The sequence below is a fragment of the Haliaeetus albicilla genome, chromosome 8, assembly GCF_947461875.1.
Source record: "Haliaeetus albicilla chromosome 8, bHalAlb1.1, whole genome shotgun sequence".
In the NCBI taxonomy this organism is placed as follows: domain Eukaryota; kingdom Metazoa; phylum Chordata; class Aves; order Accipitriformes; family Accipitridae; genus Haliaeetus; species Haliaeetus albicilla.
In genome coordinates, this window is record NC_091490.1 from 41,048,714 (window position 1) to 41,062,221 (window position 13,508).

The 13,508-nt window shown below is 65.0% G+C and overlaps 2 protein-coding genes across 5 annotated transcripts; both read left to right on the forward strand.

Annotated features, from left to right (window-relative positions):
* The first annotated feature begins 217 nt into the window (after window positions 1–217).
* ANKRD24 (ankyrin repeat domain 24) lies at window positions 218–9,599 on the forward strand. Of its 4 annotated transcripts, none has more exons than XM_069790219.1 (19): window positions 218–502; window positions 2,913–3,043; window positions 3,144–3,232; window positions 3,545–3,609; window positions 3,852–3,909; window positions 3,990–4,060; window positions 4,304–4,410; window positions 4,497–4,684; window positions 5,299–5,327; window positions 5,492–5,584; window positions 6,109–6,219; window positions 6,331–6,375; window positions 6,497–6,595; window positions 6,669–6,741; window positions 6,863–6,984; window positions 7,055–8,293; window positions 8,818–8,955; window positions 9,050–9,115; window positions 9,294–9,599. In XM_069790219.1, the coding sequence occupies exons 1-19, from the start codon at window positions 467–469 to the stop codon at window positions 9,369–9,371; spliced, it is 2,838 nt and encodes a 945-aa protein (XP_069646320.1). In that variant the 5' UTR covers window positions 218–466; the 3' UTR covers window positions 9,372–9,599. The 4 variants fall into 4 exon arrangements, with proteins under 4 accessions (XP_069646320.1, XP_069646316.1, XP_069646317.1 ...); XM_069790215.1 differs by having other exon boundaries at window positions 452–502; window positions 6,109–6,213; XM_069790216.1 differs by lacking the exon at window positions 218–502 and adding an exon at window positions 525–1,809.
* A 922-nt stretch (window positions 9,600–10,521) lies between these two features.
* Window positions 10,522–13,197, forward strand: EBI3 (Epstein-Barr virus induced 3). Its single transcript, XM_069788358.1, has 6 exons — window positions 10,522–10,772; window positions 11,504–11,728; window positions 11,833–11,950; window positions 12,069–12,241; window positions 12,533–12,696; window positions 12,835–13,197. The coding sequence occupies exons 1-6, from the start codon at window positions 10,688–10,690 to the stop codon at window positions 12,985–12,987; spliced, it is 918 nt and encodes a 305-aa protein (XP_069644459.1). The 5' UTR covers window positions 10,522–10,687; the 3' UTR covers window positions 12,988–13,197.
* Window positions 13,198–13,508: the final 311 nt, after the last annotated feature.

The window sequence follows — 13,508 nt, forward strand, 5'->3', positions numbered from 1 at the left end:
TCACCACCTGCAGCCCCAGACTCCTGAGAGGGCCAAGGGGCCTGACCTTGCTGCCCTCAGACCCCCCAGCTCGCCCTCGGGGCCTGGCCCTGCTGTGCCATGTCCCCTCACCTCTCTGTGCCTGGTCCTGCTGTGCCATGTCCCCTCGCCTCCCTGTGCCTGGGCATTTCAGGGGTGCAAGGAGACACCCCCCCTACCCTAAGCGGGGCTTGTCGTCCCCGTCCCCCCCCCCCGGATGGCCCGGTGCTGCCAGCTGTAACCGCAGCCGCAGCCAGGCCGTAACCCAACTCCCTCGCGTCTGATCCCCCGCCTCTCCGGGTGCCGAGGCTGGTGGGGAGACGGCAGGCGAGGACGGGACTCTGGGAGCAGCGGGTCTGGGGGTGGCTGAGCCGATATCGGTGGGAGAGAGACCCTTGAGCACGGCCGTCCCCCATCTGGATGCCACAGGGTTGAGGCTGGAGCCGTCATGAAGAGCCTGAAGGCCAAGTTCAAGAAAGCAGACGTGAGTGCCGTCCCCAGGGACCTGGGGACGTGGGGACTTGCCCGGGGATGTCCATGGGGACATGGGGACCTGCCCTGGGATGACCCAAGTTTCACAGGGAGACAGGGACCTGCCCTGGAATGTCCATGGGGACACGGGGATCTGCCCTGGGATGTCCCCAATTTCACAGGGACATGGCAACCTGCCCCGGGACATGGGCTGGCTGCTCACCATGGAGACGGCAGCCCCATGGAGGTTGTCACTGGCACCCTGGTCGGTGGGATTGAGCTCCCGGTGTACCCAAGTGTGCTCCCAAGGCCATTGTTGGGAACGGGGCAGAACACAGGAAAAAAGGCAGCAGCAGGGAGAGGGAAGCAGGTCCCAGGTCCCTGCGCTGTCCCCTTCTTGAGGAAGGCTGCCAGCTTTCCAGCTGTCACAACCAGTGGAACCAGCATGTTGATGCTCCTCAATTATTCAGCACCAGCCTGGCATGGGGCCACAGGCTCTCGCCATCCTCCACACGGGGCAGAGGGTGACAGTGCTGTCCCCAGTGCCTATGGCAGCACCGAGTGGACATGTGCGCTGGGGACACGTGGTCACAGGTTGAAGTCCCTCACGTGGAGCCTGTGGACCTGCCCTGCTCAGGGTGCTCTGTGCCTCAGTTTCCCCACACTGCCCTGGACGCTTCTGTGAGTGTGGAGCGGTGAGAGGCTCCTGCTGTCCTGCTGCCCCCAGGGCTCTTCCAGGACAGCTGCCTGGGGATGCTTTCCATTTTGGGGTTCCCTCCTTGAGGGGAGTTTGCCAAGCCCCCGAGATGCAGGCAGGGGGTGCTGCCCCTCCTTTGGCCCCAGGGCAGGGGGTCCCACATCCCCCTCTTTGGGGAGTAGGATCTTGGTGGCAGGAGGATGCTCATCCCCTTTGTTTGGGGGTGCATTGCTGCCTCACCTTGGGGTGGGAAAGCTGCCCCCCACCCCAACCCCTCACACTTTAACTGGGACCAGCCTGGGTGCTGCTCCCTGACTGGGACCTTGGTACCTGCTCTGTGGCAGGGATGCGGAGATGCCTGAAGCTCTGGATGCTGAGGAGGGAGGGAAGGAGGGAAAGAAGGAGGGACGGAGGGATGGAGGGAGGCGGATCCTGGCTCCCACTGCGGCAGGACCCGGCCCCCGCCCGGGCAGCAATGCTGGACCGAGCTGGGGTCTGGGGTCCACGGCCTGGAGCCCCAGCCTGCCCTCGCCCAGGCGGGGGGCAAGGGATGCATGGCTGCCCGCCGCCTCCTCCTCAACACCATGAAGCAGATCTGCCTCTGTGCTGCTGCCTCCTTCGCGGTACGTCCCTGTCCTCCATCTCCGGTCCCCTTTGGTCTCGTCCTCCGGGGTAAGCCGTGTCACCTCCACCCCACCTGGCCGCCCTCCATCCCCATACCCATCCCGGGGCTCGGCTGCGTCCTCTCCAACGTGCTTTGTCCTTGCATGACAAGGGTGTGGGGGGGGGACGGGCACCACCCTCCCAGTTTGCCCAATAACCCTGAGAAACTGGTTTATTCCCTGCCCCTGGATGGGGTCTGCTGGCCCCACAGGGCTGAAGGGTCTTGCAGGGGCACCAGGCGGGCACACTGGCACAGGTCCTGTGCCTGGCACTGGGCACCAGGCTGGCGAGGGGCAGGATGCAAGCAGCTCCCGAAAGGTGACATCCATTTCCTGCTGCCGCGGCCGCAGAGAGCTCCGGTTTGTCGTCACAGGCTGCGGGGTGAACCCAGGGCTTTCCGTGCTGGTCCTGTCCCGCTGTGCGTCGCTCCCTTGGGATGGGGATGTGTGGGACCACTGGATCAGCAAGTCCTCACCCAGCCCCAATCCTGCACAGGGCTGGGGACAGCATTGTGCCCCATATATCCCAGGGAGGCTGGAGCCATCCCAGGGGACCTGCTCACTGCCAACAATGCTCGCCCTGGCTTGGTCCCTTCCTTGGTGGGGAGCAAAGCAGGGCTGTGAACAGGATCAGTGGGGACACCTGGGCAGGGATGGGGCTCAGGCACCTCATGGGTGCTGGCTGTGTTTAGCATTGGGGTCAAACCCTGGGGTAGGGGCAACCAGGCAGTATCAGCTTGTTCCCAAATCCTAGCCAGTCACAGCCTGGCTCATCCACAGCTAAACTGGGGCAGTTCTGTAGATCTCCTGGTCTGTGAGCTGCAAACTGGGTGGGGGCTGAAGAGGATCCTCACCCCAGGCAGCTGTCCCAGCTAAACCCTCCATACCTGGGGGCCAGGCACCACAGCACCCAGGAAAGGGGTTTGCCCAGAGATGGCCACCCAAGGGATAGGGATGGGTGGAAGACAGCAGGGGTAGCGATGAGGACAGGCACCTGAGCCCAGCCCAGCACCTCTCCCTGGGGACAGCCCACCCATCACAGCCTCCTCTTGCCTTCATTGCAGAGCCAGGACTGGACCAAGAATGATGAGAAGCTCCTGCAAGCTGTGGATTACAATGATGCCGGGAGGGTAACATCTCTCCTCGTCCGCAAGGGCCTGGTCCCCACCAAGCTGGACTCAGAAGGCAAATCCGCGTAAGTGCTGACCCACGTCCCTGGGACACCGGGGACACAGGGCTGGGGACAAGGCTGGAGGCCAGGGACATGAGTCCAACAGCCCATGGTCTTGCTGCAGGTTCCACCTGGCCGCCATGCGGGGGAATGTGGACTGCCTTGAAGCCATGCTGGCTCACGGTGTGGATGCCATGACCAAGGATAGCTCAGGTGAGGGCATGGCCGCCATGCGCCCCTGGCTAACGCCGTGGACCACCCAGGGCCACTAGTGCTCCCTAGTTGTTCCCACCCTGCCAGCAGTTGAGGCTGAGGGGACAGAGGTGATGGCCATACCTGTGGTGGCTGTAAATTGTCCCAGCTTCCTATGGGGACTCAAGCACTGACTGATGGTGCTCCTGGGGATGTCCCCTTCCTATTCAGCCCCAGTCCAGCAGATCCTCCTGTGTGCCCATCTGTCTGTCTGTCACCCAGCCACAGATCCATTGTCTGTTCTCTGACCTGTCTATCTGTCCCTCTCCCCAGGTTACACTGCCCTGCATCTGGCATCCAAGCATGGCCACCCGCAGTGCGTCAGCAAGCTGTTGCAGGTACTGGGGCTGGGAGGACAGTGCTGCAAGGGAGGGAGGGTGCTGTGCCAGTGAGGTGTCCTCTCTGTCCTTGAACTCCCTTCCGTCACCAGTGGTGGTGATTGGCATGGTGGTTCCTGGCACTGTGTGGTGCTGCCCGGCACCCACCCATCCCTCCACCATGCCAAGGAGCCACATCCGCTTGAGCAGTCTGTCTGTCTGTCCGTCCCCTGTCCTCCTGTAACCCAGGCTCTCTCCCTCAGGCCTCCTGCCCTGTGGACGTGGCTGACGGCAGCGGCCGAACAGCGCTGCACCATGCAGGTGAGTGGGGACAGTGCCAGCCCCGTCCTGCTCATGTCCCCGTGGGAGGCAGAGTGCTCAGCCTCTGTCCTTCTCCCCAGCGGTCAGTGGCTGCATCTCGTGCTCGGAGATCCTCTGTGATTTCAAGGCTCCCTTGAACATCAAGGACAAGGTGAGATCCCTCTGCTCCTCACCCTGCCATGCTGCGCAGTGCAGCAAGGGACTGGGCTGGGGCTGCCTCTGAAATGCAGCAGCTTCTGGGGTGGAATGCAGCAGCTGGCAGTACCTTGGGTTCCTGGGGTGAAAACACACCATGAAGTGGGATGTGGAAATCTGGGAGATAACAGGAGCAGGGTGCCCCATGGGGAAATCTGAGCCTCGTCTGCACATCCTCACCCAACCTGACCTTGCCCAGGATGGCTCCACGCCGCTGATCCTTGCTGCCAAGATGAGCCACTCAGAGCTGTGCCGGTACCTGCTGCACCGCGGCGCAGCTGTCAACAGCCGGGACTTGCAGGGGAGGTGAGTCTGCACTGGGGGGGACTGGGGGTGGATGGCAAGACAGAGGAAATGGGCCCCCTCACCTCTGCTCTCACTGCTCTGCTCAGGACAGCCTTGATGCTGGCCTGCGAGAATGGCAGCGTGGAGACAGTGGAGGTGCTCGTCAACGCTGGTGCCCGGGTGGCTGTGGTGGACTCCACAGGTCACGATGCCACGCACTACAGCCTGGCCACGGGCAATGCTCTTATCCAGCACTTCCTGCAAGAAGCTGCTCCACGCCAGTCCTGGGCCAGCGGTAAGGCAGCCGTGCTACCCTGGTGCTCCTTGTCTACAGGGGATGGACCCACGAGGGTGTTTTCACCCTGCAGGGTGCTTTGGGGCAGAGCTGTCTCTAACCCATGGCTGGAAGAGGCTGAGCAAGGGGTGGGGGCATATGTCCCCTTTTCCCATGCGCTGGGGGTGCCTTTGCCCATGCTGTTGCCGGCCGAGGGCTGGGAGGTGGTGCTGAGCCTTCGTTGCCTGTCTCACTGTGTGCACATGCTTGCGTGTACATGTTCACACGTGTTTGCAAGCATGGGGGAATAAGTGCATGTGTGTATCAGCCAGTGTGTTTGTACATGTCTGTGTGTGCCTGCCTGTGTGCATGTGCCTCCCCGTGTCCGCACATGGGTGTGCGCCCCTGTGATTACACATCCATGTATATCCCCATATTTGTCTGTCTGCGTGTGTCCCTTATATGCACATGTGGCCCCTGGGCATGTGTGTGTGTGTTTGTGCCCCTTGAGTGCCCACGCCCGTATGAGCACATGCAGGGGTGCCCCTGCACCCACATGGGCTCTGCCTGCTGTGCCCACCCCTACAATCCCCTAAACCTTCCAAATTTCTCTTTCTTCCTGCTCTGCCCCACAGAAGAGGAATCAACCGAGCAGACGTCCCAGGTAAGGGCCTGCCTGTCTGCCCACCTCTCATCAGGGCTGGCCTGGTCTCAGCCCCTGGGGTGGGGGGTCCCCAGGAGCCCTGGGGCTCTCCAAGGTGGCGATGGGTCAGGAAGGAGGAAAGCCACTTTATATGTGATGTCCTCTCTACCCTGGTGTCTCTGCAGACGTCTTCGCCCAGCCAGTTATCCGTCAGGGAGAAGAGCAGCACCCCAAGGAAGAGGAAAGCCCCTCTGCCTCCCCTGGGCACCCCCAGCCAGGTGAGAGAGGGGTCCCCCTTAGCTCCATGTCCGCACCCAGCTTGGCAGGCACAGGGTAGCCAAACTATGGCCGGCTCAGGCAAACTTCTCCAGCTTTGCCTGCCCCTTCAGTGGAGGTGACGCTCACGGGCTGGCCTGAGCTGCAGTGGAGGCTTCATCCCCACTCCTGGGGTGCATGCAGCACCCCAGGCCCCAAGCATGTGCTGTTGGCAGGGCAGAGGCTATGAGCCCCTGTCTATCCACCCTGTGGGCCCAAAACACCCCTCACCTGGGGGGCTGTGCTGGCATTGGGGGGTCCATGCCCTGCCAGAGCCTTTCCTTCTCTCTCTGGTGTCAAAAAGCACCCTGCACACCCTGGAGTGTGGCTCGCCCATGGGGGCACGTAGTGCCTGGAGAGCTGCCGCTGAGCCTGGCTGGGCTCAGCCTGCCGCAGCCCCCCTGGTGAGGATGAGCAGGAGGGCGCCGACAGCGCAGAGGGGGCTGGCAGTGCCTGGCACTGAGGCTTGGCAGCTGCTCATCTGCAGGAGGACCGGGATGCCTACGAGGAGATTGTGCGGCTGCGGCAGGAGCGGGCCCAGTTCTTGCAAAAGATCCGGGGCTTGGAGCAGCAGGAGAAGCAGAGACGGGAGGTACCAGTGAGCCGCAGGGTCGCTGGGGAGATGCCACCATGTCCCTCGGGAGCAGAGCAGGCAGGAGGGATGGGGACAGCATTTATCCCTCCCTGTTTTCTCTTTGTGTCCTGCTAGCGGGCAGAGCTGGACGAGGGCTCCTTGCGCTCCATGGAGAAGCAGGTGAGGCCAGCGAAGAGGTCATGGGTGCCCTCAGCTCTCTTGAGGGGTCCTGGTGCTTGGGGATGCTATTGGGACTCTGGTGGGAGCAAAGGGGACCCTGTGTCTGTGTCCTGCCGCACAGATCCAGGAGCTAGAGGAGCGGCTGGCGGCGCGGGATGGTGAGAAGGAGCAGCTGGGCAAGGAGGTGGAGGCTCTGCGGAGCCGCTTGTCCTCACTGGAGGTAGGTGCAGGTAGCAGCTGGCAGTGCCAGGGGCTGGGGTGCGTGGGGGCTGACCACCACTCTGCACCCCCAGAATGAGAAGGAGAACACGAGCTATGACATCGAGACACTGCAGGATGAGGAGGGAGACCCGCTTGAGTTCCCAGGTAGGTCCCTGCCGGCCTCCTGAGATCCCCATGGGGCTGGGCAGCCCTCGGGGAGGTGGCACCCTGCAGCGGGGAATGGGGGCATGGGTGGGCATGGCACCGGAGTCCCTGTGCCCTGCAGGGGCAGAGCTGCTGCTCTCCAAGAAGACACTGAGCCCCTCGGCCGAGGAGCTGCTGGCCACGCTGCAGGGGCAGGTGCAGTCCCTCACCGTGCAGAACAAGGAGCTGAGGGAGAAAATACAGGCAAGTGTCCGTCTGTCAGTCTGTCCCTCCCTGCCTCTGGCCCCTGGTGGCTTCACCATCTCCTTGGCAGGTGCTGGAGAACTACGAGCGGGACGAAAGCAACCCATCCACCCCAGGGGACTTCGTGCCTGCCAGCCTCTACAATGCCCTCCAACGTGAGCTGGAGCAGTTGCGGGCACAGCGCTTGGATACAAGGGACGAGGCCGGTGGGCAGCCGGAGAGGCAGACCGGTGCCTCGGAGCAAACCCCGGAGCAAATCGGGGAGGGAAGCATGGCGCAGCGGCTTGCCGAGGAGCCAGCCTGGACCTGGGGCGAGTGCAAGGCAGCGCTGGGCGAGCTGCAGGTGCCTCACATGCAGACCTCCTCCTCGGTGGCCAAGCGGGAGGCCAGCGCTGAGCTGGCGGAGGCCCGGGCAGCCCTGCGGCAGATGCAGGCGGCGCTGGAGGAGCGGGAGCAGCGGGTGAAGGAGCTGCAGGCACGTTTGGACGCCGGCGCGGAGGCCGCGGAGGCGACGGCCTCCCTGGGAGCCTCCCTGGAGGAGGCATCGAGGGAGAAGGAGGCCTTGCTGGAGCGCTGCGGCCGGGCAGAGGCGGAGGCGGAGGCCCTGCGGCGGGAGCTGGAGGCCAAGACGCGGGACTGGCGGGCGGCCGGCGGCCCGGAGCCGGAGCCGGGGGTACTGGAGCGACGGGTGGCGGAGCTAGTGCAGCAACACGAGGAGGTGACGGCCCAGCTGGGGCAGCTGCGGGAGACGCTGGGTCGCAGGGAAGCCGAGCTGGGCACCCTGCGGGAGCAGCTGGCCGCCCGGCCGGTGGGGCGTCGGGAGCACGAGGAGGCCCTGGCGCGGCTGCGGCAGGCGCAAGCGGAGGCGGAAGGCCGGGTGCCGCGGGAGGAGCACGCCCGGGCCACGGCGGCGCTGGAGGAGCAGGCGCAGGCGCTGCGGGAGCGGGCGGCCCGGCTGGAGGCGGCGGCGGAGGCCAAGGGGCGCGAGGCTGCCCGGCTGGAGGCCGAACTGGCGGCGGCGGTGCCGCGGGGAGAGCACGAGGCGGCGCAGGCGGGACTGCGGGCCGAGGCGGCGGCGCTGGCCCAGCGGCTGGACGAGCTCTCGCGGCGGCACGAGAAGACGTGCGAGGAGGTGTTTCGGGTGCAGCGGCAGGCCCTCTTCATGAAGAGCGAGCGGCAGGCGGCAGAGGAGCGCCTGGCCGCCGCGCAGAAGCAGCTGGCAGAGGCGCAGGATGAGGCGCGGCGGATGCAGGAGCTCCACGGCCACGCTGAGGACTCGGCACGGCTGGTCAGGGACAGGGACAGGAAGGTAGGGGACAGGGAAGAGGTGTCGGGATTTAGTGAGGAGCTCCTGGGAGGGGAAACGGGTGGCCCGGGTGCTGCTCGGGTAAGCTGAGCTGGCCGGCTCGCAGGGGAGATGCGCTCGCAAATGTGCACACGTGTGTGCACACAGATGTGTGCAGACATGTACATGCACACATGCATATCCGTGCATACGTGGACATGCATGTGCACGCACGAGTGCGCATGCTGGCACACACTTGCACGCGCCTGCACATACGTGCACCCTTACACACATAAGAGCGAACAAGGACACATGCGCAGCCCCACGTGCGGACTTGCCGCTCTCCCGGCTGTTCCCCTTTTTTCCTCCCCAAGCTGAGACTGAAACCAGGGACAGAAGGGGTGGGGTGGGAAAGCCCCAGCTCTGCCCCTGCCTGGGCGCAGGGGCCACCCCAGGGGTGGGTGGCAGTGGGCACAGCCATGCGTGGACCCCAGGGGAGTTGGGGCTGAGGGGTCCCTCCCTCTCTATAACCTCTGTGCGCTGTGCAGATCACTGAGCTCTCTAAGGAGGTCTTCAGGCTGAAGGAAGCCCTGAACGCCCTCCCCGAGTCCCGGGGACCATCACAGTCACCCCCCAACACTGCTGCGCTCCAGGCCAGGATCCGTGCGCTGGAGGAGAAGCTGGCGGTGGGTAGCGGGGGGTCTTGTGGCCGTCACCTGGTGGGTTCTGGGCTTCCACAAGCCCCCGGCCCTGTGCTCAAACCCACTCGCTCTCTTGCAGGAGACAGAAATGCAGCACAGCAAGGTGGTGACGCTGTACCGGAGCCACCTGCTCTATGCGGTGCAGGTGAGATGGGGATGTGGCCGTGGGCGAACTGGGGACACCGGGGCACTAGCCAGCCACACGTCAGTGCCCGTATGCACGTGGGAGGCAGCAAGGGTGCCAACCCGTGGGTGCATGGGCCACGCACAGAGACTCCCTGATGTCCCCTCTGACGTCCCCACCAATGTCCCCTTCACCCCAGGGCCACATGGATGAGGACGTGCAGAGACTCCTGTGCCAGATCCTGAAGATGCAGCGGCTGCAGGAGCAGCGCAGATGAGCCCCTGCCACCATGGCAGTGCCGCAGGGTTCAGTGGCGCAGCCAGTGACACGGCTGGGGGGCCAGGCCCGTGATAGCACCTTCTGTGCCCCTTTGCTTCTCCAGGCAGCACCCTGTCACTGCCACACACACCCCCACACCCACCCAGCCCTGGGGGGCCTGTGCCAGCCCCCCTGCTGCCCCATGCACCCCAGCACAGCAGCAATAAAGTATTTATACTCACATCAATGGGACAGTTCGTTTCTGGGGTGACAAGGGTGGGCACAGGGACACAGGTGCTGGGGGCTGGGGGGTAGGTTGGCAGAGCTGGGGATGGTAGGGGATCAGTGCCATCATCTCCTCCAGCACCGATGTCCCCAGATGGGAGCGGGTGACCATGAAGGAAGCGGGGTGGTGGCATGGGAAGGGTTGAAACTCTCTTGGCCAGATCCAAAACCGCGTTCCTGCGGGTCCAGGGCAGGCAGAGGCCCCGTGCGTGGGAATCCCTGCGGAGCCACGCTGGGCGGCGGGTCCCCACTGGGAATGGTGTTTCCTGCGTGAGGAAGTGGGCTGAGGCCGACCGGGGCTGCGGCTTCCCGCACCGGTGGTGGCAGAACCTCTGGTCCCAGATGTCTGGCTCTGCTGCGGTGAACGTGACAGGGGACAGGGCTCCCCATGGGGCTGGGAGCTTAGGGGGGGTGTTGGGGGCTAGGGCTGGCCCCACAGCACCTTGCCCATGGTATGGGGAAAGCCAAGCTGAGCCAGCCCGCAGCCAGGGTGGGCGATGACAAAGGCAGGATCAGTCCCTGTGGTGCTGGGCTTGGTCACAGCGGGGAACTCAGCTCAGCCCCCAGGCTGGGTTTTGGGGAGGGGGGTGTCTCTGTGAGGGACAGTCCCTCCCCAGATCCCCTGGGAGGTGGGGGCCATCCAAGTGTGCTGGCCCCTTCCCTGGCCAAGGCCCAGAGTGACTCGAAACCCCGATTCCGGGCACGGGACCGCAGGGGCGGCTGCAGGTCCCCGTGGGAAACCCCGGTCACACAGGGTACTTTCGCTCCCGCCTCCGCCCCCTCCTCCTTCCTGGCAGCAGGATCTGGCCACTGCGGCGAGAAACCATCCCCTGTCCCCAGGGCGTGCGGCAAGGCCAGAGGGGAAACTGAGGCACGGCACTGTGGGGTGGAGCGGAGACGGGTTTGAACCCTTGGCTTTAGGGCCATGTCCCTGGACCACCTGGGGACCTGTGGCCTTGGTGTCCCTGCTGTCCCCTGCCATGGGGTTTGACCATCCTGCCTGTCCCCACAGGTCCCTGGAACCGGGCAGCTCCGCTGAGTCTCCCTGACATGAAGTGGCTTTGGGTGGTGGCTTTTGTGGCACCTACCTGCACCATTCCCTACAACGGCACAGCGGGCAGCACTGGGGACGGAGGTATGGGGGGACGGGGACAATGGGGACAGAGGTATGGGGGCATGCGGGACTGGGGATGGAGGGACTGGGGCAGCTGGGATGGAGGTATGGGGGGACCTTGGGGAACAGGGAGGCTGGGGACAGAGGTATGGGGGACTGGGGAGGGATTGGGGGGCTGGGATGGAGGTTGGGAGGAGTGGGGTGGCGGGCTGGGGACAGTTGGGCTGGGGGCAGAGGTATGGGGGCATGCAGGACCAGCGATAGAGGGACCAGGGGTCTGGAATGGAGGTATGGGGGGATCTGGGGCTACTAGAGACAGCAGGACTGGGCAGACTGGGAGCACTGGGGATGGAGATGGAGGGAGCAGGGATGGAGGTATAGGGGCATCGGGGGTACTGGGGACACTGAGAGGACCGAAGACAGACTTACAGGGCATCTAAGGATAGAGGTATAGGGACATTGGAGGGATTGGGAATATGGGGGGACTGGTGATGGAGGAATAGGGACACTGGGGACATGAGGGGACCAAGGACAGAGGCACGAGAGCTGGGAGTATTGGGGAGGGAGGGGCACTGGGCTGCTGGAACAGAGTTGGGGGGCCCAGGGAGGCACAGACCCTTCCTGCCCCAGCGTCACACCCTACCCCTCCCTGCTGCGGCGTGTCCCCTTGACTCCCCTGCCAGGGACCAGAGGGGGGACATGGGGGGGTTGCCCCAGGGGATGCACCCCATGCCCACTGCCATGTCCCCCAGGCCACTGCACCCTGCAGCACGGCACCCTGGGCACCGAGGTGCTGCTACGGTGCCCGGCCGCAGCGGAGGGGCCGGCTGAGTGGCGCCGGGGGGGGACTGTCCTGGGAACGTATCCTGCACCGGGGCTGGCCCTCCCCAACGCCAGCCTGGTGCACGAGGGCCGCTACAGCTGCCACCACCCTGGCACCGGCGAGACCTGGGCCACCACCTGCCTGCGGCTGGGCTGTGAGTGACCCTGGCCGTCCCCGTCCCCCCCCCGTGACCCCCGCTGCTGGCTGGGGGTCCCCTGGGGAGGCTGGCAGCGGGGTGATGACTGTCCCCCGCCCCAGATCCCCCTGCACTGCCTGCTGTCGAGTGCTGGGCCATCAGCTATCCGCAGGCAGTGAACTGCTCCTGGGTCCTGACCCCCGAGCCGCTGCTGGACACTGACTTCGTGGCCACGTACAGGTCAGCGGGGGGGCCCCCGAGCTCCAGCTGAGCCCCCCCTCCCGTGCCTGCGTCGCAGGTGGGGCTGCAGGCAGGGCAGCCTGCCCCTCGCCCAGCTCCCCTCTCCGTCCCCCCCCAGGCACGGCGTGTGGGGGGCCACAGAGACGGGCGAGTGCGTCCGTACGGGGCCACGGAGCTGCTCCTTCGGGGACGTGCAGATGTTCTCCCTCACCCCCTATGTGGTGAACGTAACGGCCGTGAACCCCCTGGGCACTGCCTCCAGACTCCTGCCTTTCCTCCTGGAGAACGTCAGTGAGTGCTGCTGGGACGGGCCTGGGTCCCCGCAGACCCCTCGCACTCAACCCCCTACCTCCCAAGCAGCGTTCCGCGCCTGGGTCTAATCCAGCCCTGGGGCTTCCTTTGGGCCTTTCCCCTCCGGTTTCCTCCCCTACTTGGGATGCGGAAACGTCAGTGCAATGATTTGCCGGGTCTCAGGCCATCTCCGCAGCCGGGATTGCGCAGCTCAGTCAATGGGGCTGGGGGACACGTCATCACTGTCCCCAGCTGGCATCTCACACCTTCGTTGTCTCTCTGCTTCGTTAGTAAAGCCAGACCCCCCCGAAGACCTGCGGGTCTCACCCATCCCTGGGGAGACCAAGAAGCTGCTGCTGGAGTGGAGCCCACCAGGGTCTTGGCCCTTCCCGGAGTACTTCCCGCTGAAGTATTGCATCCGCTATGCCCGGGGGGAGAGCTCTGTCACCAAAACGGTACTGCCCACCCCCCCGCTGCATCCCCCACCCTCCCACAGGGGGTAAACTGAGGCAGAGCTGAAGGATGCATCCTCAAGCAAGGCTGTGTCCTGGCCCCCCGGCCCATGGGTGTCCCTAACCTCGCTCTACCCTTAGATCGGGCCATATGAACAGACATCTTACACCCTGACGGGAGTGCGACCCGGGACCCTCCACCGCATCCAGGTGGCCGCCAAGGACTTCACGGACTCTGGGGAGTTCAGCGCCTGGAGCCTGCCGGCCTCAGGGATGCCCTGGATGGAGCCATGACAGGCAGAACAGGGCCAGCGTCCCCTTCCCCATCCCGCTCCTCTCCCTTGTGCCCACTGTCCCCGTGCCCCCAGCAGCGTGGAGCCACCGGTACTGGAGGGACCCGCCAGAAACAGGCAATAAAACAGCTTGAGGCTCTGATCTCCATCCTGCTTTTGTAACGTTCTCCAGGAAGCAGCCGAGCTGCCCCTGGGGAAGGTCCCTTTGCTGTCTGTGAGGCCGGACAGGGCCAGCCCCGCCCTGGCCATGGGCAGAGGCGAGGACACCGGCCCCGATCACCTCAACTGGTCCATATGGCCAAGACTGGGCCCTGTGGAGGGTCCAGACCAGTCACTTTGCCTGCCCCCCCCCCCCCCCCCAAGGCTGTGGCTGGTCTCTGTGGCCTCAGCTGGTCCCTGGGACCCCGCCACGGCCCAGACTGGCCCCCCCAGGCCTGCACGGCCCCCGTGGCCCCTTTCCATGGTCTGAGCTGGTCTCTGGGACGCCCGCAGGCCCCGGCGACCTCTCGGGGTCCGGCTCTC